This window comes from Nematostella vectensis, chromosome 2 (genome assembly GCF_932526225.1).
Source record: "Nematostella vectensis chromosome 2, jaNemVect1.1, whole genome shotgun sequence".
NCBI lineage: Eukaryota > Metazoa > Cnidaria > Anthozoa > Actiniaria > Edwardsiidae > Nematostella > Nematostella vectensis.
The window spans coordinates 20,923,512-20,947,171 of NC_064035.1; the positions used below are offsets into that span (position 1 = coordinate 20,923,512).

The following is a 23,660-nucleotide window of genomic DNA, read 5'->3' on the forward strand; positions in this document are numbered from 1 at the left end:
ATGCATTTGCAGTGTAATACACATGTGCGTTACAATTGACCAGGAAGCATTATCAGTCAGTATGGGACTCGGTAGCAATAAATTTGTTGTCATACACATGCTTCGTGGTCAGAATACATATTTATCAGTCAGTATGGGACTTTGTAGCAATAAATTTCTTGGCATACACTTGCATGCTTCCTGTAGCATAGCAAGTATGGGAATGACTGGATGATCCCACAAAAATAAGAGGCTCGCATGCTTGCTATTTATATGCTCGCATGCTTGACTTTTTTTTACTATTATCTTGTCGCATGGCCACAAAAGCTTGCTTACAGGGTCACGTATTGGCCAGTCTGGGAACTTCAGGTGCCACAGCTCGTTCTCTTGTGGGTCCGGGAATTGGGCAATACCAAACAAAACAAGCATGTTAGGAATTCACTGATCATTCACCATCTAGTTATTAAAAACAATCTCACCTGGTATAGTACACGGGTTTTGCTGTGCAGGTGAGGTGTGAAATCAGCTAGATGAGTTGCTATTCTCTCATTATCACCCGAGACGAGAGAATTGATAAAGTTTGCTATTATCAATAGGTATACCAAATTTGTCCTTAGAACGAGGAGGGCGAAAATTGCTATGTTTGATAAAGTTGTTGTTGATTATGGTACTGTTTTCGTTGTTGATGGTGACAATGATCTCATCATCATCATCATCATCACAAATATATCAACACCATAATCCTACGATTTTAAGCTCTCTTCCTCGAATGTTTGGATTTAAAAAAAATTCGTTGTCCATGAGCAGAAAATCAAGAACACATAAAAAACATATGTACGTTTATGCCTATATATAAGAAAAAGGTTTCTCTAGCTTGGCCAAGACATAAATGATTGGTTTAAAAGAGCTAGCTATCAAACCGGCTAGGAAGTTGACGGGAACAAACAGAGGCACAAGAAAAGTGGGATCAGAAAAGTGCCTTATCCATTTAAAGCATAAGCTTTAAAAAATACATGTAAAAAAGGTTGCTTGATCTTTTCAATTCCCACACCCAGATGAGGCTTACCATTTTATCTTCAAAGCGTTCATACCTGTACCACATGTAGTAGACAAGGGGTTTCCGACAACATTCGCTGGAAGGGGGACAACAATAGCACCATCAGAGTCCCTGCAAGAGAAAAATAACATAAACAACATACAACCCCATAATGACAAAAGCCGGAAGAACCCCGCTCATAGGAAATCTGCTTATCACGGACACCTCGTTATCAAGGACCAGTCTTCAAAGTCCCGATAAAAGAAGAACAGTCTTGAAAGTCCTTGTCAAAGGTTCCATATCTAATAACAAGGGGGGGTGCATCTAATAACAAGGGAGGGTGTATCTAATCACAAGGGGGGGTGTATCTAATAACAAGGGGGGGGGTGCATCTAATAACAAGGGAGGGGTATATAATAACAAGGAAGGGTGTATCTAATAACAAGGGAGGGTGTATTTAATGACAAGGGAGGGTGTATCTAATAACAAGAGAGGGTGTATCTAATAACAAGGGAGGGTGCATTTAATGACAAGGGAGGGTGTATCTAATAACAAGAGAGGGTGTATCCAATAACAAGGGAGGGTGTATTTAATAACAAGGGAGGATGTATCTAATAACAAGGAAGGGTGTATTTAATAACAAGGGGGATGTATCTAATAACAATGGAGGATGTATCTAATAACAAGGGGGTGTATCTAATAACAAGGGAGGGAGCATCTAATAACAAGGGCTGTGCATCTAATAACAAGGGAGGGTATATCTAATAACAAGGGGGGTGTGTATCTAATAACAAGGGGGATGTATCTAATAAAAAGGGAGGATGTATCTAATAACAAGGGAGGGTGTATCTAATAACAAGGCAGGGCGTATCTAATAACAAGGGAGGATGTATCTAATAACAAGGGAGGATGTTCTAATGAAAGGGAGGGTGTATCTAATAATAAGGGAGGATGTATCTTATAACAAGGGGGATGTATCTAATAACAAGGGAGGAAGTATCTAATAACAAGGGAGGCTGTATCTGATAACAAGGGAGGCTGTATCTAATAACAAGGGAGGATGTATGGAATAACAAGGGTGGTGTATCTAATAACAAGGGAGGGCGTATCAATAATAAGGGAGGATGTATCTAATAAAAATGGAGGATGTATCTAATAACAAGGATGGTGTATCTAATAACAAGGGAGGATGTATTTAATAACAAGGGAGGGTGTATCTAATAACAAGGGGAGGGTGTATCTAATAATAAATGCAGTGAATCCTATCTGGTTTTTGATCAGCGCATTGACAAAGTACAGCAAGCGATCTCTCTCTAACTTGTCAATTAACGACAAAAGAAAACAAAGTTGATTTAAACAAATGTTCCAGAGTCTCGACTTGCTCCAGCTCAAGTCACACAATCCAGAGTCACTGAAGGGTAACAAGGGACCAACCTAAGCGTGCGAGGTAATCTTTTTAGTTAGTATTAAAGATCAACAACGATGACAATTGATGATAATTCGGAACTTTCTTCCAATGTACAAACATTTACTATTGAAAAATGGGTCTGACGTGAGCGGTCTACCTTGTCTAAATATATTTTCATTAATTGTCACCTTCTTGATAATGAGCCTTAATAGATACCTTTCCTAGCATGTTAACAATGTGTCGAGTGTCGTTGAAGGCCTCAATCTCCTAAAAGCACTTGCTATATAACTTTGTCATCGCCTGAGACAGAGAGAAACTTATTTCAGATGCGATGAGAAAGTGCAACGGTAGCACGAGCGATTTTACCCCCTGCTATAGTCTTCCCTAGATCGTAGAGCCTATAAGGCTTTAAAACCTACGGGTTCTCCACCTACGTTGGGCTATTGCTATAGTTGTACCTCGTGGCTATCGTCACCAAACTTTGTACAGAAGCGTCAATGTTAATGCGATTGCTCTAGATTTTTTTACCAAAGAGGACTCAATGTATGGAGAGTGCACACATTTAAAAATTGTATTTGTATTAACACGCAATAATGTAGTAGCACATAAAAAGTAAACAACATGTTTTGCACTTATTTGAGACTGACGCAAAATTGAGCTATCTAAAAAAATGTGCTTCATTTTAACAAGGTACAGTATTCTATTTATTCAATTGGCCAGTTTAATATCATGCCCAAAATATTGCACTCGTCACTTGTAATAAAAGAATACCGCCCGTTTTAAACTGAAAACACAGATATTTTTGTAACTAAAAGGAAGCGCACGTTGATACTCACGAGCTCTTACGGTGTTGTATTTAAAACAGTTCAGGCTTGACCCTCGTCTTTGCTCCCCTCTGACTGATGTGTACATTTCCAACACGCTCTCGATTTGCATACCGCTGAGTGGCGTGGAATTGACAACCCCCGCCACCACGAAAACACAACCCGAGATAGTCCCTCACTTTAAAAAATTCCCCTGCCCCAAAAAGCGCTTGTATGTAGTCTAGTCGATCATAGAAGCTGTCTAAAGGACCGAATTTTATCATTGACGAATATCTCTAAAATTCCACGGTTTATTGTTGAAATATTGCGGAAAATGTGTTTTTATCAGTTTTGCGGAAAGATATTCTAAAATGATAGTGTTATTCAAAATGTTACAACTTTCTTTAGCCAAACCAAATTTGGTATCGTACACAATTGGCGGTTGTATTTGTAAAAATACTCGGGTAGTAAAGGCTAACATGAACGCTTTTCGAACGGACTGAACTTCGCCGTCAATTTTTCGGGTAGAAATTCTAAATATATATATATATATATATATATATATATATATATATATATATATATACTTTTTTTCTCTTTCACAGATGGTTTCACAGGCTGTATCAGCACATATTGAACTGATTCTGGTAGTTTCGTCTAAAAGCTAACACTCAATTTTGCGTCTCAAATTAGGTGCAAAGGGGGGGGGGGGGGTGAATAGGGGTATGTAAATCCGCCGATCCGCAACATTTTCGGGGCAAATCCGTGGATCCGCAGATATTTTTTAGATCCGCATGGTTTGACAGATAAACAATAGCATCGATTAAAATTCATTTAAAATCCGAAATTTGACCGTCAAAGCAGTCAAAATCCGAAATCCGTGCCCAAATTGTCAACAGATCCGTGATCCGCCGTATTTCCAAAATCTGCCAATCCGCTGAAATAATCATCAAAATCCGTAATCCGTGAGCATTTCGGGGCTGAATCCGCCGATCCGCGAACCTATTCCCCCCCCCCTGCAAAACATGTTGTATACTTTTTATGTGCTACTACGTTATTGCGTGTTAATATAATACAATTTCTGGATCTTTGATAAAAAATGTAGAGCAATCGCATGAACATTGACGGTTCTGTCGAAGTTTAAAACTAATAACGCCCTCTGTTTATGATCTGTTGATTAACGCGCGAGCGACCTTAAGCAATGTTGGATGTAGCCGCCTCTAAACGACTACTATTCTATAACTTATTGTGAAGTCTGGATTCAAACTGGACAAATAAACAAGCGAAAAATGAAAGAACAATCAAATAAACAATGAAGCAAAACTTAAAAATACCCTGGGACCCCGAGGCTTTCGCATGGAATTCTGGCACATCAAACTGGAACAACATCCCAACCATCAGCCGTCTCTTCAGAAGCTCTGAAGAATTCTTTTTGCTGAGGACAATCGGCGCGGCAATACCAAGAGGATCGTAAATGGTTGACCCAGTTGATGGCTCCGATGAAAAGTTTGAGCTTCTCGATGGATTCCTCCGCCATCTCAAGCTTGAAAACAGCAAAACTACGGCCCAGGCACTGTCTTTGGTAAGTACTATATGTAGCTACCATAAGTGACGCGTTTATCTACAAAACGGTACTGGAACAAACAAAATACATACAATTTGACTAAAACATGTAGAAATCGAGCAAAGAAAAATTACAAGAAAAATAAAACCAATACTACCTTAACGGTGGCGTGCTGTGCTGAGCGCTGGCCAAAACTGAAGAGATTTACTTAAAACGCAAGGTAATACGATGGAAGCACGATTAAGTCGAGGGAGGTGCAAAATGAAGTGCATGGAGTCAAGAGAGGTGCAAAACTGTGGTCACGTGATTTTTGACGTCATCGATGATGTCACTTAAAAGCAAAAAACATGATTAAAAGCAAAAAAATCATATCTTTCCTTTCACAACGAAACTTGGCAGGTGTCATGTTTGTGTCAAGTGGGGTGCAAAAATATGGTCACGCGATTTGTGACGTCATCGATGACGTCACTTAAAGCAAAACTATTCCGATTTCATTGAGAACAAAAATATCCATATCTCATGAACATAATATCATATGACAACCAATCTTGGTATGTGTCATTTATGTTTCAAGTGGGGTGCAATTAGATGGTCACGCGACGCCATCGAAGACGTCACTAAAAGTAAAACTACCATACGCCGAAACATCATATGACAACTAAACTTGTTAGGTGTCATGTAGATGTCAAGTGTGGGGGAAGGGGGTATAACAAGTTGGTCGCGTGATCTGTGAAATCGTTGACGTCGTCAAAAACAGAAATAAAATATAACATTTAATATTTCTTAAATTATTAAGCGAAGTTAAGCAAAGATTTGTTCGTTTGGAGCTCCGCTTTTAGGCCATGCCTAAATCTATATATTATGGATTCAGAAGTGCGATAAGCAGGGGCGGACCCAGAAGTTTCAAAAAGAGGAGGGGCAAAGCAAGAGAAAGAGGGGTCCGGATTAATTGTTCTTCTGTGGATTTCCTTTTATTTCTTGCTATTTTTATATCTGATAAAAGGGAAGAGGGGGGAGGGGGGTGCCCCCCTCTAGATCCGCCCTTAATAAGAGATGTGTTGTAGAATCTTTTTTTTTCGGAAAGACGAGAGATTCACAGTACCCAATGTATAAGGACAGGTTTTTGCCCCTCTGGACAGCTTAGGATTTTGCAATTCTTCCATAAGAGGGTACGTCTGCCCCTGTGACCACCCCACCCCTCTCCCTCAAGCTACGCGCCTGTACTCTCAAACCATCCTCACATGCTTTTTCCCTGCTTGGCAATTCCCCCCACCCCCCCCCCCCCCCCTTATTAGAAAATTACCACTGCCACTCGACCTCCATTTCAACCCCCTAAATCTCAAAGTAATAAAGGTGTCAAGCGGCGAGGGCATTGAACATAGGGAATTAGTGGGGAACGTAGCTAGTAATTAGTGGTTATCTACTTAGTGATTAGTATTCCCTGAGTTGCACCTTTATTTTGATTGTATTCCAGGAGGAAAACAAGTGTCTGCAAAGCGTACTTTTTCGTGTTTTGACGGGGGATTCATTCCCGCTTTCTCTTTTCTTACTTTTTTTCTCCGAATGGTTTTTAAAGCCGCGCGCTTTCTTTCTCGAGGAGGGAAAAATCGAGTGCTCCGACATCGAGTCTTGCAACGATGACTAGAATTTCAACAGACCAAGAAATCTAGTTTTATTCGCACACAATTGACCTGTCAGTATTGCCTAATGATGCTGATAACTTGTTGACAAACATACAATGGCCTTCGACAGTAAGATATTATTTAAATTGTTTTACATTTAATGATGTTGATTTGCCAGTGGCATCTCGTATAAAAGCATCTCGTATAAAAACACTGCGTGGCAGTGTTAATTTTCTAAGAAAGTTAGATAATGACCGCTCGTGTTCTATGGAATTTGGGGCACTCATTAACAAAAATCTGCTCGCGCTAAAGCACTCGCCAGATTTGTGTTAATTCGTGCCCTAAATCCCATAGAACACTAACCCTTACATAATCCTCACATGGTTTTCCTTGCCTGGCACTACCCCAGCCCCCCTAATCACACGACCCTCACATGCTTTTCCTTGCCTAAAACTCCTATCTAATGTTCTCTTTTAGCAGTTTCATTTTGGACAAAAGAATGTCCCAATCGAAATAAGCTTGTTGCAACCATCGTTGAGAGTTGAATTCATTGACTTCGAACCCATTTCGCCCGTGCAACATGCGGTCATTATCAATAGCACAAATCTCCCCAGGGGATAGCTTGTGCTGAATAAAGAACTTCGGATCGGATAGCATTCGTGCAAGTTCGTGATATGCTTCGTAGATCTTCGGGAGTTGCTCGGGTGTTGTGTCTGGGAAATCCTCTCTGTGCGAATCGTTAAAATTGATTCTTCTAATTCTTCCCGCCATGTCAAGCCTGGAAAAAGTATAAGATAAAAACGTGTGATTTCACCAACTCCGATGGATGGAATTTGAAAATCCGATGAGTGAGGGGTGGGGCCTTTCAACATTCCGATATACAGGGGTTACCCTCGCGATTTTGTATACCAATAATGTATTTCGCCGACCTCTAGGTTGCAAATTCCGTGGGGTTGGGGTAGTTGTGACTTTTCTTGAAATCAGACTGTATATAGGATAGACAAAAGAAAGAATGTATGGGACAAAGTCACAAAAGGTGCCTCCAGTAGTTTGAGCATATCACCCTAGCATATCACCCTTAGTTTCTTACTTTTTGATTGGTCTTGCTTACTCTTTGATGGGACTTGCTTACTCTATGATGGGCCTTGCTTACTCTATGATGGGACTTGCTTACTCTATGATGGGCCTTGCTTACTCTATGATGGGTCTTGCTTACTCTGTGATGGGTCTTGCTTACTCTATGATGGGCCTTGCTTACTCTATGTTGGGTCTTGCTTACTCTATGATGGGCCTTGCTTACTCTATGATGGGCCTTGCTTACTCTATGATGGGACTTCCTTACTCTATGATGGGACTTCCTTACTCTATGATGGGACTTGCTTACTCTATGATGGGTCTTGCTAACTCTATGTTGAGACTTGCTTACTCTATGATGGGTCTTGCTTACTCTATGTTGGATCTTGCTTACTCTAAGATGGGACTTGCTTACTCTATGTTGGATCTTGCTTATTCTAAGATGGGACTTGCTTACTCTATGATGGGACTTGCTTACTCTAAGATGGGACTTGCTTACTCTATGATGGGACTTGCTTACTCTATGATGGGCCTTGCTTACTCTATGTTGGATCTTGCTTACTCTAAGATGGGACTTGCTTACTCTATGATGGGACTTGCTTACTCTTTGATGGGACTTGCTAACTCTATGATGGGACTTGCTTACTCTATGATGGGACTTGTTTACTCTTAGATGGGACTTGCTTACTCTATGATGGGACTTGTTTACTCTATGATGGGTCTTGCTTACTCTTTGATGGGACTTGCTTACTCTATGATGGGTCTTGCTTACTCTATGATGGGTCTTCCTTACTCTATGATGGGCCTTGCTTACTCTATGATGGGCCTTGCTTACTCTATGATGGGTCTTGCTTACTCTATGATGGGTCTTGCTTACTCTATGTTGGGCCTTGCTTACGCTATGATGGGTCTTGCTTACTCTATGTTGGATCTTGCTTACTCTATGTTGGTTCTTGCTTACTCTATGTTGGGACTTGCTTACTCTATGATGGGCCTTGCTTACTCTATGATGGGCCTTGCTTACTCTATGATGGGTCTTGCTTACTCTATGATGGGACTTGCTTACTTTATGTTGGGTCTTGCTTACTCTATGATGGGTCTTGCTTACTCTATGATGGGTCTTGCTTACTCTATGTTGGTTCTTGCTTACTCTATGATGGGTCTTGCTTACTCTATGATGGGACTTGCTTACTCTATGTTGGGTCTTGCTTACTCTATGTTGGGTCTTGCTTACTCTATTTTGGGTCTTGCTTACTCTATGTTGGGTCTTGCTTACTCTATGATGGGTCTTGCTTACTCTATGATGGTTCTTGCTTACTCTATGATGGGTCTTGCTTACTCTATGATGGGCCTTGCTTACTCTATGATGGGACTTGCTTACTCTATGATGGGTCTCGCTTACTCTATAATGGGTCTTGCATACGACTGATCGAACCCTTCGCCATTCGGCTGAACACCCGTAGCGCGGTGCAGGACGGGAGTTGAAGTCATCAGCGCAAAGGCTTCTGGGTTCGCCTCACGAAATGCCTCAGCGACTCGATAGCCATCAACGAAAATGCTTTCACCTCCGGTCTTCACTTGTTCGATGCAGTGCAATATAAAAACCTGAAAATTATGAAGTTTAACCGAGATCAACAATCAACATTCCGAATGGCATGTGCTAAGGATGCTTGAAATGATAAAACTGGGCGCCAATATATCAAGGTGGGCACAAACAAGAATCAGATGATATCGGCAGTAAGTTATCGATGATCCATCGATGATCAGCCTTTACGAGCATTCACAGTGTAACCTCGTCAGGGACTTGTCAGAAATTAGCAGGGGGGGGGAGGGAGGTGGAATCAGGGGGAGGGTCATGTTTTTTTCAGCTATCAAAAAGGGGAGGGTCAGAAAAAAAACACCCTTTAAAGTGGGGGTCAGAGAAAAAATGGACCAGATCTTTCTATATAACTCTGTATAACCGTTATAACAACCCTAGGGCACGTTTGAGGGCATTGCACAAAGAAAAGGCGATTGATGTTAACTAAGCTGCAAGTATTGAGACTTTCAGTAAGAAATATATGGTTGAAGAAAGTTTTGTAAAGGATTACCTAACTCATCTAAATCATATAGAAATGATGAGTGAGACACATGAAAATCAAACGAAAAAAATAAACAAAAAGACAGAATGTCTTGCGATGACTTTGATTGGTACAAGATGCTTGACGATGGAACATTAGAAAAACAGCGTGCAGTACGCAGCCTTGCAGTCACTGGACTGCTAAACCATCCGGCGATCTTATTTGCATAACGAGGGGAAAAACAAATGTTTACTCATTCATTTTTATGTACGTAGTTTTATAAATATGATGAGGATAAAAACAGATGATTCCAAACATTGTTATGTCGTTCAGTGCCACGCGACGACTGGAATCCTATTTCAGATCGAGGATGACAGAGGATCGTGTAGTAATATTCTCAAAGTCTGACGCATTGATGCCAATTTCAAACCCAAAAGCGGGAGCTATGAAATCTTCACAGGGATGCGGGGTAAGGGGCCACACCCTTATTCAGCTTCTGAATGCTTTCACTGCAACTTATTAAAACCTGAGTAAGCTCCTGGCGTGTAGCTATACTAGATAAATACATTGACCACTATCAATTGCTGTCAGTACAGAACAAAAACAAACCAGAGAAATCGAAGGCTATCATCAAACTTCTTACAGAACAGAGGAACAATGAGGACGGAAGTGATGATGATGAAGTCCTAAATGAAATTGGAGAATCAAGTGACGATTTTTCGGACTCATCGTCTGACTTGGACACAGATTAGAAAGACAATTTATTACTGTCTGATTTGTGATTGCATTGTAAAATGATGTATCTGACACAGAAACGATATGAAAATTAAACAATTGAGCTTTTTGAAGTAAATTTAATTGTTTTTTTTTAAGGGGTCATAATATTTCGGGAAGAAACCTGGGGGAGGGTCAAGAAATTACAACCCTTTTGCTAGGGGAGGGTCATTAAATTTCCATCACTGCATTCAAAATTTGCACCCCCCTTCCCCCTGCTAATTTCTGACAAGTCCCTCAGTAAGGACACCTTTGGGACCCAAAAAACCTTTATCAAAAGAGACGTCCATATTCAGCCAGAAAATCGAAAATGAGCAGGAAATGTTGAGTCTTGTTATATTAGGTCTGCAACTAAAAAGAGACCTACTTAACAAGCGGGTTTCCTTAGAGCCTTGTTTAACTGTATGCATTCAGGCAAACAGGTTCTACATTACCGAGGGTTTCAGCTCGTAGTAAATCAGATCCGAGTGTGGCCTCAATCCGAGGTTTGTGTAACCAAGGTTTGTTGCGTGCGGGTTAAGTCGCAACGGTACTGTTACCCTGGAAGACAAAATCAAATTTAATAAATCACTTGCAGATATCAAAATACATCTAAATGCAATTTTGCGTTTTATTTGGCTTAAGACATTGAAACAATCTTCGACCTTTGGATAACAGAGCATGGAGAAAGGTAAATCTGTGATACACAGGGGCACCCTCTTCCTCCCCCGTAGCCCCCCCACCCTCGACACTTACCCATACAATGTCGGTCTAATAAATCCCACAGCTTTCCCAATCCTCTCAAGTTGTCCAAGTTCTAATGGAGCGCCGGTCATCAGCACCAGTCCATGGTCACGTAAAGCTTGCAGCCAATCCAGCAGAACGCGTTTGTAGTTTAACACGGACATGAAATCGAGGCTTGGTATTCCTTGCTTGCCATCCCATAGCACCACGTCTTCGTGGGCGAACTTGTATTTTCTCGCGCTCTGATTCGTTAACTTCCGAGAAATCAGCCTTTTTAAGTCAAACTCGCTAACATGTCTGTCAGTCCACGTAATCGACAACAATCCTTCCTGGATGTGCACTTTACTTGGTTTGATGTTCAGGTCGAGGTTTGTTATATAGTTAAGTCTTTGCTGGGAGGTCTGATGATAGCATGAAGCGCATGCGCAGTGGTCTCGGAGGTACATATACGGAAAATAATGGGTCACGTTTTCCTTACATGTGATCTCAAGTCCGTTATCTGCTGGTGACGGTTCTTTGACGTGGATTGCCGTATGATTGCGAGAAGGCAGTGTTTTGGGGAGCATGGCTTTGAGCGTCGGATATTGCATAATGTTTCGCCTCATTGCAGCAATGAACATCCTGAATTGAACACTGGTACCTGGAACACACAAAAAGAAATGAATGTATTTGATGATGGAGCGAGTGGGAATTGCCCCCTCTCTTCCTCTGGGTTTCATGGCCCGTCTTGTTAGCCAGGGGGTTGTTTCTCAAAACGCCGATTATCTCGGAAACCCGGCAAGTCACCCGGTAAGCCCCCGCTATCTCTCGAAAACCCGGCAAGTCACCCGGTAAGCCCCCGCTATCTCTCGGAAACCCGGCAAGTCACCCGGTAAGCCCCCGCTATCTCTCGGAAACCCGGCAAGTCACCCGGTAAGCCCCCGCTATCTCTCGGAAACCCGGCAAGCCCCCGCTATCTCTCGGGCACGAAAAAAAACCCGGTATGTTGCCCGCTAACTTATTCTGGAAATCACTTGGGGAAGGGTCATTATTTATCGGGGGGAGGACTGGAAATCACTTGGGGAAGGGTCATTATTTATCGGGGGGAGGACTGGAAATCACTTGGGGAAGGGTCATTATTTATCGGGGGGAGGACTGGAAATCACTTGGCGGAGAGTCATTATTTATCGGGGGGAGGACTGGAAATCACTTGGGGAAGGGTCATTATTTATCGGGGGGAGGACTGGAAATCACTTGGGGAAGGGTCATTATTTATCGGGGGGAGGGCTGGAAATCACTTGGGGAAGGGTCATTATTTATCGGGGGGAGGACTGGAAATCACTTGGGGAAGGGTCATTATTTATCGGGGGGAGGACTGGAAATCACTTGGGGAAGGGTCATTATTTATCGGGGGGGGGGGGGAGGACTGGAAATCACTTGGGGAAGGGTCATTATTTATCGGGGGGGGGAGGACTGGAAATCACTTGGGGAAAAGTCATTATTTATCGGGGGGAGGACTGGAAATCATTTGGGGAAGGGTCATTTTTTATCGGGGGGAGGACTATAAAATAAATTGGGGAAGGGTCATTATTTATCGGGGGGGGAGGACTGGAAATCACTTGGGGAAGGGTCATTATTTATCGGGGGGGGGGAGGACTGGAAATCACTTGGGGTAGGGTCATTATTTATCTGGGGGAGGACTGGAAATCACTTGGGGAAGAGTCATTATTTATCGGGGGGAGGACTGGAAATCACTTGGGGAAGAGTCATTATTTATCGGGGGGAGGACTGCTATTTTTTTAACCAATACCTGTTTAAAAAATAAGGCTCATCCGTGAACCCTGTGTAAAGGTTTACGCCCTCCCCCAAATCGGCGCTCAAAAATTTGAAACCCTCCCTCAAACATAACAGCCCTCCCCCCGTTAAATAATGACCCCTCCCTTATAATGCAAAAAATGATACTCAAAAACGAGCTGAATTTATAGATCAACTATTCATCTTTAATTAGCCAAGTTTTAAATATTCAATTCGTTTTTTTAACGGTACCACTGAAAAATTGTTAAAAAACTTACGAAATCATTGGAAGTTTTTTATACAAATTTTTTGTTTTGTTTTTGTTTTTAGTCTTTTTCTTGAGAATTGCCGATGCCATAGGAATGTTTGGGGTGCCAGTTGTCTACAGACATCTACACAATACGGTTTTTATTGAAATTCAATAATAATTTAGCATATCTAAAATTATAATTTGCTTAACGGGGACCCGTAAAAAAAAACGCTCTTCCTCACCCGGAAAAGTATCCCGAAAACTCTCCCCGGAGAAAATCAAAACAAATCAATACAAAAGGCCCAAATAGTCGTAATCGTAAACCAGATAGAATAAATACAATACACTAAAAACTGGTATTCGACTCTGCCAAATTTTCGGACTCTTCAGTCTACCCAGGAGAGGTCAGGTAAAAAGATTTACCACAATCGCGCCATGCATTTTTCATGTTCTTTCTTTGTTGTTGTTGTTTTGTTTTTGTTGTTTTCTATCAGTTTGAATGTACTTTTTGGCGTAGCGGAGCTCCCTTCCCATACCTAAGAAAAAGTGGTATATAAAACAAATATGGTAACAAATATTGGTAACCTATCGACTCGAGTTTTTGTGATGCGATGTCCGTCCGTCCGTCCATTAAAAGCATCCTATGACAACCAAACTTGGCAGGTGTCATGTATGTGTCAAGGAAAGTGCAAATATGTTGTAACGTGATTTGTGACGTCATCGATGATGTCACTAGAAGCAAAAATATGCTGACGTCATCAAAACAAAAAATATTTATATTTTACGAAGAAAAAATCATATGGAAACCAAACTCGGTAGGTGTCATAAGGGATGCAACAATATGGTCACGTGTGGTATGACGTTATCGATGACGTCACTTTCATCATCACTTCATATCTTTATTCATATCCCCTAACGAAACATCATATGACAACCATGTGACACCCGACTACCGGGTTCCCTGTGGTATAAACACGTGACAATGCGCGTTTCGCTGCGCGCACGCTAGGGGCGAAGCAAGATGGCAGCGAAGGGTTTTGGAGTTAAACAGATCGGTAAGAGTTGTTTGTTTTCCTTTATATTATTGTAAGAGCCCATTGTTAAGTCTTGTTAATTATTATTAAATATCGTTTAGTCTTATTGTTGTGTTCTTGCTCTAGGAAACCGCTTTCAAGTGAGTTTAAAGCTGAAATAAATACGAATCCCTACTCCTGGATCTCGTTGTTTACCCTCCACGCGCTCGCAAGTCGGACCAACATGGTCACGTGATTATGACGTCATCAATGACGTCCCTAGAATAAAAAATATGCTGACGTCATCAAAATAAACAAGTATATATATCTCATTAAAGAAACATCGTGTGACAACAAAACTCGGTAGGTGTGATGTATGTTTCAAGTGGGGTGCAAGGAGATGGTCAGGTGACGTCATTCGATGACGTCAATAAATTAAAACTACCCTGACGCCGAAGACACCGCGGCAGAACGACTGCGCATGCGCGAGACAAGAGTCATTCAAAATGGCGAACGAAACACGAGTTTCCCAAAGCTGTTACAATAAACACAAACGTTTGGCTCAAAATGGACTTAACGAGAGCAAAAAAATACACATACGCCAAGAAAATGTACTCGTGTTAAGGTTCCAGGAAGATTTTTTGCTGGATCGAGGGTAAAATCCTCAAGTTTGACGGCGTTTGTGGGATTTGCTGGCACGCGAAACTCAAAAGTTCTACTGCTGCCGTGAAAACGAGACAAATGTCAGGGAGCAAACATCAAATGTGGGCGAGATTAGTTTCTTTATATTCCTGAGGAATTCTTCCAAGTCAGCCTTGGGACTCATTCCGATCATCGCTCCAAAGTTATGGCCGTGTGCATAGTGTAGATGGCTATCTAGAACATAGATCTTTGAATCGTGTCCGACGAGAGATATTGTCATTCCATTAGCTATGACTATTGCTGCTAAGTTCTGTTCGCGATCAAGCCTTTGCAGATAAAATGCAAGTGAACTTTGAGGAACCTGTGGATTAGCTGATGTAATTGACAGATCGAGAGTGTCTTCAAGAGAAACAGTCCCAATGACTGAATCTAGATGTGGTTTTGCCTCAACAACACTAAAGAATGGAGACCCGCAACCATTTGTCACAGTGTCATATATGCTGTTGCCACGAACAATTGCAGATAACATCATTGAAAGCCAATGAGGGTTTATGGGAGGACCACAGCTGAGCTGTATACTGGTTCGGTTTGCAGAAGTGATATATGAATGGGCCAAAATTAGTGAGATAAAAGTACATGCATTAGATCCATTTCTTCCAAGTAGAGTTGACTGAGATATGTAAGGAGGAAAGAACCAAAATGTAGATGAACCAACTGGATGAGTGGTAACTTGGATGTCAATTGCCTGTAAAGGTGCAGCCTGGTGATTGGGAACATTGTGTCGCAGTTGTGGTTGTGCAACAACAAATGAATTTAACTCCCTGTCAATGTGGGATTCCCATTGTGCAGAGTCATAGTATTCAGGGTCACAATTTCTTTTGACATTAATGCTGTCATTCTCATCATTACTACCAGGTTCTTGATTGCTTTGTGGGGTTCTAGTAGATTTTGCTGTTGGTTTCAACAAGCTTTCATTAAATGCTGAACAGATTTCTGCAATTTTTTCAGCAAGGTGAGGGGAACAGATTGGACACTGGTCTCCAGCTTCTTCTAAACAAAAATTGTGAAATGTGTGAAAACAGTTAAGGCGATTGACATTGGTTGTTGATAATTGCGTGCAGTTTTTGTAGTCACAGATTAATTTAGGATCAGGTATTGTGGAAGGGTCTTCTTTTACAAATGAGTAGCCAAGGGGCATTGCTTTTGAAGTAATGGTGGTGTCAAAGGTAGGAAGAAAAAATTTCATGTCTCCTTTAGGCTGCCCTCTTGCATTTGTTTCTTGTGGAACCTTAAATGTAAAAAAAATAGACACAATTGTTAGTCATGAAAAAGAAAATAAGTTGAGGCTATGATCAAGTGCTCGACTAATCATTATTATTACTTCCCTGCATAAAAAAACATTGTTCAGGCACTGCACTGCACCAAGGTAATAAAAAATTACTTATGGATGGATGGATGTCTGCTATACCTGCTTTGCTTTTCCCAGATTTTGACCAACTTGCTTGATGATTTTCAGTAATGCATCAGCAGCTGTACCAGTCACCAAACTTAGGTCTTTTTCAGAATAACCTCTACTGTATGGTGTTGTTAAATAGTTATGAAAGAGCTGTTCTGTCTTTGATGCAGCAAATGACAGGGCTTTGTCCCTAATTTGACTAGCACTGTCATAACTTGAAATGAAGCTGCGTAGCACACTATGCCAGATTTCAACTTTCTTTTCAGTTATTAGAGCCATCCATTTCTTTTTAAGTTCATGGTACTGTGAAAAATGTTGTTTGTGAAAAGAAAAGTCACTAAGCATCGAGAGTGTTGATCTGTCATAATGATGCCTTTTCCAGATTATAAACAGTAGAGATAACTTTAACATCATTGTTATATATGATTCCATGTCTCCAGACCTGAATGTAACAGGATAGTGGAAGAATGATATGGGAACCACCTCATCTAAAAGAAACAGAATGGAAGCATACTCTATGTCTTTGCAGAGCTTGAATTTTAGTAGAACTTTATCACGTAATTTGCCCCACGCCAGAAAAACAGCAGTTATTACCAGGCTGACGCGAAAAGGCTTTGGCTTGTTGGGTAAGTCAGATCCAAATGTCTCTTTGTACACTTTTTTAAATAAGAAGTCATAAATTGTTACAACATCTTCTTGTAGATTCAGGAAAACATGAAATGGGCCCTGCTCTGGGATGACTGATAGGAAACTGGCATCTGCATTGACTTCTTGAGCAATGAGTTTCTTTTGATAAAACCAAGTTGGCCAGTCCCCGGGTGCTGGTACTACAAATTTTTTCAAGTAATGTTCCAGTTGTGGACAGCACAGGAATATGTGATCAATGGCTGATTTATAGTCCTCCATACTTTTCAAAGATTGCTCAAACTCATCTATTAAATTAGTAGACTCAAGGGTACAGAGCTCATCATGCGACAACCCAGAATAGACCCTACAAAAAAAGAAAAAAATGATAATTTGGCATATTTAATGTTCCATATTTGTTTTTGTTTTTATTTTACTCTACTCCTTTTTTTGTAATAGCACTCACTAAACAAAAGTAAAATTGATATTAATCATTATGTATATGGCTTTCACAAACTAATGTAAGAGGTACATATTTATTGGGTGGTAGGTCCATATAGGGGAATAAAGTATTGTTCCTGGAAAAATATTTAGGAAGTGTCAATATTAAAACATTTTTTAAGAAGAGAAAACAGTATTTTTCTTATATGGATTGCTGACCTTTAAATAACTACATTAAAATCCATAGAATACCTCAATTCCTTTAGTTGTTGTTGGATGTATTTTGGTGAAATGCATTGGTGATTTGTTTCCAAGTACATTCTTGATAACACTGGTCTTTGAAACAACTCTTTATATGTAGTCTAGAACAATTCCTCCTCTGCAAATTTTATTTTCATTCCCTATCTTCACAATCACTCGGCTGTGTCTTGTATCTCTTGTAGGAATAGGAACAGCAGGAATTGAAGGATGGATGTCCAGTAGGCCACTAGCCATGTGCGTAGCTAATGATAGCTTCAGATTTGTTGGTAGTCTAACAGTCAAAATATTATGGAAGTCATCCAACAGTTGTACAATTAGGAATCCTTTCTGAAAATTTTAAAGAAAGTTAAGCATCAGTTATCCCACTGGCTTGTTTAAATTGAAATGGTTCTTGCTTATTCTCAAGTATTGTTCTTATTATTCTCTTATTCACTATTTACTAAAATAAAAATTTGTACCACACTAATCTCACCTCTGTTGCCAGGATAACCTTTCTCATCAGTATGTCTGGATATTTTGTTATTAGTGCTTTCTTGTGAGAATCAATATTTCTAGGACTTGTACTGAAACCAAGTATCCTTCCTGAATTGATTGCTATCCTAGAAGCACCATGATGTTGTAGGAATAGCCCTTCATCCTTTTGTAGGGTGGAAGTTTTCTGAGACCTGGTAAAATAAATTTGTGTCATTTAAAAAAGAACAAAACACTAGTGTTCTGGTGCAGCTTGTATACATTGAATTATAGTATAAAGCATGATATTGAACATACCTAGGCCCAATTATGAAATTGGAGCAGATAGAAAGGGGGAGCTTATTACAAAATTTAGCCTCTAGAGGGATTTTAGAAAGGAAAGTAATTGGAGGTTAGGGAGGTGGGTCTTAATGGAGCATTTAGGGTACCTGAAATATGCCAGTGTGTGAAGGAGAACAACAGTTCTTTGCTCCTGTACAGCTTGATGTTCATCTGAGAGTCTGGAGTCCTCCCTTGTTATTGAACTTAAAAGCATTTCAAACAGACCTGGAGAGTGTTTTTGTGTGAACGCTTTCATTGCTGCTGGCTCATATAATGGAGCTTCACTACTGAGGGCATGATGGTATAGAGCCATCTGAAATTGTTGCACTAGTTGGCCCAGTGAATTACCTGTTGATAGCAATGACAATAAATTATTGAATAAATTATTCGCAGTTTTAGTTGGGCTTGATCCATCACTGGGGTTGAACACTGATCAGCCACATCGGTGCTGATCGATAAAGCTATTATAAATATTAGAGCATGCAGATATATTCGATCATACAGCTGTACCTTCATCCAATTCTTTGATTGTTGTCTTTATTTGGTCCCATACTTGACTATCCATTAACACGTTGCCATTTGGGGCAATTTTGATGGTACCTAGGGGAGTTTGCAGCTCTTTCCATGTTTCCAGGAGATGAATGTCACATATGTCTGCTAGAGCTTCAAGTCTTGAAAACAGCCTTCCAAATTGTTGCTTTGTTTGATCCAGTTGGGATATGGTAGGTGCTGACATAGATATATCTTGCATACTTTCATGGAGGTGTAGAATAGGGGATCCCGTAAACTGAAATATCTGAAATATACAAAACAGTCAAAATGGAAAACAAAATAAGAATAAACAAACTATCTAAAATAAATAACAATAATTAGCAAAATGTATCATCTTTTGGGGTGCAGGTTTTCTGTTGTGGGTGGGTCAAATGGGGAGGGGTCATACCTGTTTTCTAAATTATTGTTAAGGGGGAGTCAAAGGTTTTCTATTAGATATTAGGGGAGGGTCCAAAGATATTTCTGAAAAATTGCCTTAAATATCCCAGCCCACCCTAGCTCCTCAATAATAAAATGTTTCTTGTCTTATTCTATTCCACATATTCTAAATTAAGGAATTCCTTTCATTCTCTCATAGAAAATTAATATTTTTATATGAATTGGCTTGGTGGAAAAAAACTTGTCAAAAAGCTTATTTGTCAGAATTTTTACAAATTGTAAAAAAAAAATATTTCTTTTTCAACAAATGCAAAAATATTGTTTGCACTACTACTTCTCAATAATTGATAAAGTATTTTTTCCCACAAAAACAAAAAAAAGACTGAATTTTATAGATAATTTGTGTGTTTCTTCAGAATGTAAAAAAATAAACAAACCTTTTGTAGTTGTTGTTCTGTGCTGATGGCGGATGTACTACTATTTGCTTTTTCCTAATAAAAAGAACGAAAGAATGTTCAAGCCTTTTCTATGTACTCGTTTTTATATTTTGTTAAACAGATTGAAAATACAGGAAGAAATACATAGCAATTTACAGCGAAGAGGCACTGCAGAGGAGTGGTTGTTTTCCCGAATAAAAATATACACTTACCTCGACTGGTTTTCTACTTGTTTGAGGACGGCTTTCAAATTTCTTATAGGCGAGCAACTTGCACCGGTAACACCACCGAGTACCAGGCTGGTATCCTGCCACTGTTAGCCCAATCTCGTCAAATACCGGATAAAAACGACTTGGAATAGGTTGCTTGTTCAGACGTGAGGGCTGTTGTTTATCGTGCATGGGACATGAGCAGCGCAAGTTGCTTCTTCGTAACATATCCCAATGTCGCCGGCAAACATGCGAACCTACCGGCAACTTAGCGACACGACTAAGCTCCTCGGAAAGCTGGTAAAGTCGACCAATGCATCCTTTTCCGTTTCTAGTTTTGCAACTCATCATACAGTGTTGTGCATCGTCGTTTGCATGAACGAAACCCAGCGAGGCTACAACCAAAACAACTATAATGGCGACCACGAAGGTCTGCCGGTACGACATCCGATGCTTATCCATTATTTTCGACTTTGGTGCAGGCCGTAAAGTAGGTGGTGCAAAATTTCAGAGATAGAAAATTTCAATATCTTGGTGATGTAAACTTTTCAGGCTTATTTTTTTTGTGTACTTCTTATTTTTTTTAAATTTCGCGGCCGGAAACTGGTTTGTTTTGTTTTGCTAAACAATTTTAATAGGGGCGGGCGCCCGGCAATTTCCCGCCGGAAATAAGAGGCTGCGCGTGCGCACTACGTTCTGCAGCGGTGTTGACGCCGAAACATCGTATGACAAATAAACTTGTTGTGTCATGTAGATGTGGGGGAAAGGGGAATAACAAGTTGGTCGCGTAATCTGTGAAATCGTTGACATATAATCATTGAAATAATCGTTGAAATATAATCATATTTAACATTATTAATAATATTTATTATTAAGCGAAAATTAGCAAAGATTTGGTAGTTTGGAGCTCCGCTTTTAGGCAATACCTTAATCTATTCTCCTTCTTGTAATGTTTGAAGCGTAAAAACTTTGTTATTTGGATAGTGCATGTTACAGAAGCCACAACACACTCCATCTTTGATTTATCTTGTTCTTTTTAGTAACCAGGGAGGAGGTTTATAAAAAAAACCTGCGAAAAGGATTCTCAGACACATCATCATGCAACTTGCTTTTCGCATTGCTGACGCAGATCTACAAAGCGATAAGTACGAGAGCAGGACTCGGCTAAACGGGAGAGACAGGACATGAAGGTGGAAACACTCGATCAAACTCGAAAATTACGACCGGGGTCCGTAGCGCTACCTGACATATAGGGACGCGTAACATATAGGGACGTTCGTCAAAATTACCTATACGGACGCTCATGACAAGCAACTGAGCGCCTGACATTTAGGGACGTTACGAGTACGAGTCCGTGGGAAACAAGGGGGAACGCAGTGACCAATTTAGCCTTTGTGGGAGGGGAGATTGGGTGACAAAAGTACACATGACCTATACGGACGCTCATAACAAGCAACTGAGCGCCTTGCATATAATCATTAAATTTCCATCGCTGCATGCAAAACGTGCCCCTGCTAATTTCTGACAAGTCCTCAACTGAAGAGTACCGGGATGTTGGAGGTTAACCCCACTAGGTTTTTGCTATACTGTATTGGTAAAAATCCATTTACAAACTATCACGAATCTCGCAATTTGATTGAATCCCCTACTCACCATCTATTGAGCCATAGTGATTAATCACAGTGATTGAAATAGCGGCTACAAAAGCGGTTATTTATTGCTGATAATTATTAAAATCGTCATTTCTTTGAAGGTAGTATGTGAGTGGATTTATACTAAAACAACTGAACTACCCGTTCTCGTTTTCTACGCGCCTCGTAAACTATCTATTGGCTCAAAGAAAACTCGAACTCGTAGTCTTTGTCAGATAAATATACGAAATTCCGGGGCAATTGTAGAATATTAGCTTGTGCGTTTGCTTACCTTACAAAATCTAGAACAATGCAAGTTTGATCAGCACTATACCTTGGTTATACGTAAGATCAGGTTTAGGCTTTGCAATGCCAGCCGTTGGTCAGAGCGAATATGGTAATTGTGTAGCTTAACGGTGTAATGGTCATTCTTGACAGGCAGATGAAAAAGCACCGATCATGCATACAATTGTTCATGTCGACACCCTCTCGAGCTATATATTCTGGACGTGAATCAGAATCTTATATCCCCTTTCACTGAGTTCAGCCGAATAGTAAATATTTATTGTCTATATTATAAAACTAGAAGTTCTCACAGAGAAGTGCAGTGCTCGAGCTCAGTGCAAGGGTAAAATCTAAGATCCCCTCTTCTTTGCAGCCTGGCTGATCACCAACCCTTTGTTTCGCTATTTGTTTTATAAGAGAAAAGGAACAAAAACAAATTGCTTGTAGTATTATTTTATTAAATAAAAGAAATTATTAAATTGAATTGGTTTAAAATCAAGTAGCAATGAATTTTGTCTTATTTCTGGTGCAATGATTTGCATTTATAGGATATCTGGACATTGCTGTGGAAAAATAAACCCCAAATATAAAAATACTGCAAACCAGGTATCGAATTAAAAAAATATGTCTGATATGTGCGGGGCAGGCAAATGAGATTGTTCAGAGTGATTTTACATTTCCCTGTATAAACTCATCTCATCAAATAAAACAGAGATCTATTAAATGCTCATTGTTTACCCGCCATTTTAGGAATTTCGTTGGCTTGTCTGCCTTTAATAAAAGGTTAGTCTATTTCGCTCAGCAGTAATTGTAAACAAAGCCTTTTTACATCAGGCGGCGATTGGGTTTGGGCTGTTTGAGGGGCTAGTGGACTATCAGCTTCAAGTTAATCGCTTATTATTTTAGTTGTTTTATCATCGTATTCGCGGTATAAATCGAAGGAGCTTTCAACATCTATGTTTCAACATTATCGTAGGGGCATGTGCGAAAACTCATGGCCGCTTTTGTATCGCTGGCTGCCAAAGGGGGCCCAAATCTTGGTACAGACACCGTCCAAATCGGGAGGGGGAGCGAGCGACCCCGGCCTAAAAACGTCTGCCAGGTAGGCTACTTTTCTGATGGCTACTGGCAGCTAAATTAGACATGTAATGTAGGAGGATGGCCATTCAGCTGGTTTAACATGGAATATAATTAGCGAAAATATATCACCGATCTAAGGAGAGAACTATATTCGGAAGAGCTGGGAGGCGTCGGGTGAATAACGCGTCATAAAGTTATGAGACCGGGAAGAGAACATCAACAATCTCATTAACACCGATAATAAATTCATTTCAGTACTCTAGTACGGAAAAGGTGTATCGCTGCGCAGTCATCTACATAGGCCCTTAGAAATACAGTGGATTGACAAAACGTTGTCGTCAACCGGCCCGCATGTAGGCATGGGTAAAAACCATTGAAGCGCCTAGATGCATATATTAGCCACCGCGTCTCGTAGACTATCTATTGGCTCATAGAAAACTCGAACTCGTAGTCTAATTCTTCAATAAATATACGAAATTCCGTAGCAATTGTAGAATATTAGGTTGTGCGTTTGCTTACCTTACAAAATGTAGAACAATGCAAGTTTGATCAGAACTATACCTTGGTTATACGTAAGATCAGGTTTAGGCTTTGCAATGCCAGCCTTTGGTCAGAGCGAATATGGTAATTGTGTAGCTTAACGGTATAATGGTCATTCTTGATAGGCAGATGAAAAGCACCGATCATGCATACAATTGTTCATGTCGACACCCTCTCGAGCTATACACCTGGGGCTCGCTTGCATATAACAAGGTGCCCAGTACTGAGCAACAACAACAAAACCCTGGGAGTG

The 23,660-nt window shown here is 40.4% G+C and overlaps 2 protein-coding genes and 2 long non-coding RNA genes across 12 annotated transcripts; 1 reads left to right on the forward strand and 3 right to left on the reverse strand.

The window, feature by feature from the left end:
- Window positions 1-316: 316 nt before the first annotated feature.
- Window positions 317-5,076, reverse strand: LOC116612873. The gene is made up of 4 exons (XR_007307031.1): window positions 4,948-5,076; window positions 2,640-2,723; window positions 1,071-1,147; window positions 317-365 (listed from the first exon to the last, which is right to left on the reverse strand). It is a non-coding gene; the product is annotated as an uncharacterized LOC116612873 (long non-coding RNA).
- A 1,361-nt stretch (window positions 5,077-6,437) lies between these two features.
- On the reverse strand, window positions 6,438-23,503 carry LOC5502526 (gamma-butyrobetaine dioxygenase). 7 transcript variants are annotated; one of them, XM_048723413.1, is made up of 7 exons: window positions 21,795-22,098; window positions 14,276-14,358; window positions 13,490-13,602; window positions 11,056-11,683; window positions 10,755-10,860; window positions 8,889-9,091; window positions 6,438-7,190 (listed from the first exon to the last, which is right to left on the reverse strand). In XM_048723413.1, exons 3-7 carry the CDS (start codon window positions 13,512-13,514, stop codon window positions 6,869-6,871), a joined length of 1,284 nt encoding a protein of 427 aa, XP_048579370.1. In that variant the 5' UTR covers window positions 13,515-13,602; window positions 14,276-14,358; window positions 21,795-22,098; the 3' UTR covers window positions 6,438-6,868. The 7 variants fall into 7 exon arrangements, with proteins under 7 accessions (XP_048579370.1, XP_048579367.1, XP_048579371.1 ...); XM_048723410.1 differs by having other exon boundaries at window positions 20,798-22,098; XM_048723414.1 differs by lacking the exon at window positions 14,276-14,358 and having other exon boundaries at window positions 21,837-22,098.
- LOC116609993 lies at window positions 13,981-16,173 on the forward strand. The gene is made up of 2 exons (XR_004293208.2): window positions 13,981-14,121; window positions 14,227-16,173. It is a non-coding gene; the product is annotated as an uncharacterized LOC116609993 (long non-coding RNA).
- LOC116609987 lies at window positions 14,681-20,776 on the reverse strand. Of its 3 annotated transcripts, XR_007306964.1 has the most exons (7): window positions 19,875-20,776; window positions 19,663-19,716; window positions 18,806-19,091; window positions 18,403-18,643; window positions 17,976-18,168; window positions 17,495-17,830; window positions 16,965-17,168 (listed from the first exon to the last, which is right to left on the reverse strand). XR_007306964.1 is itself a non-coding variant. In XM_048723409.1 (6 exons), the coding sequence occupies exons 1-6, from the start codon at window positions 20,331-20,333 to the stop codon at window positions 17,594-17,596; spliced, it is 1,470 nt and encodes a 489-aa protein (XP_048579366.1). In that variant the 5' UTR covers window positions 20,334-20,776; the 3' UTR covers window positions 17,019-17,593. The 3 variants fall into 3 exon arrangements, 2 of the variants coding, with proteins under 2 accessions (XP_048579365.1, XP_048579366.1); XM_048723409.1 differs by having other exon boundaries at window positions 17,019-17,830; XM_048723408.1 differs by lacking the exons at window positions 17,976-18,168; window positions 18,403-18,643; window positions 18,806-19,091; window positions 19,663-19,716; window positions 19,875-20,776 and adding an exon at window positions 14,681-16,009 and having other exon boundaries at window positions 16,190-17,168; window positions 17,495-17,670.
- Window positions 23,504-23,660: the final 157 nt, after the last annotated feature.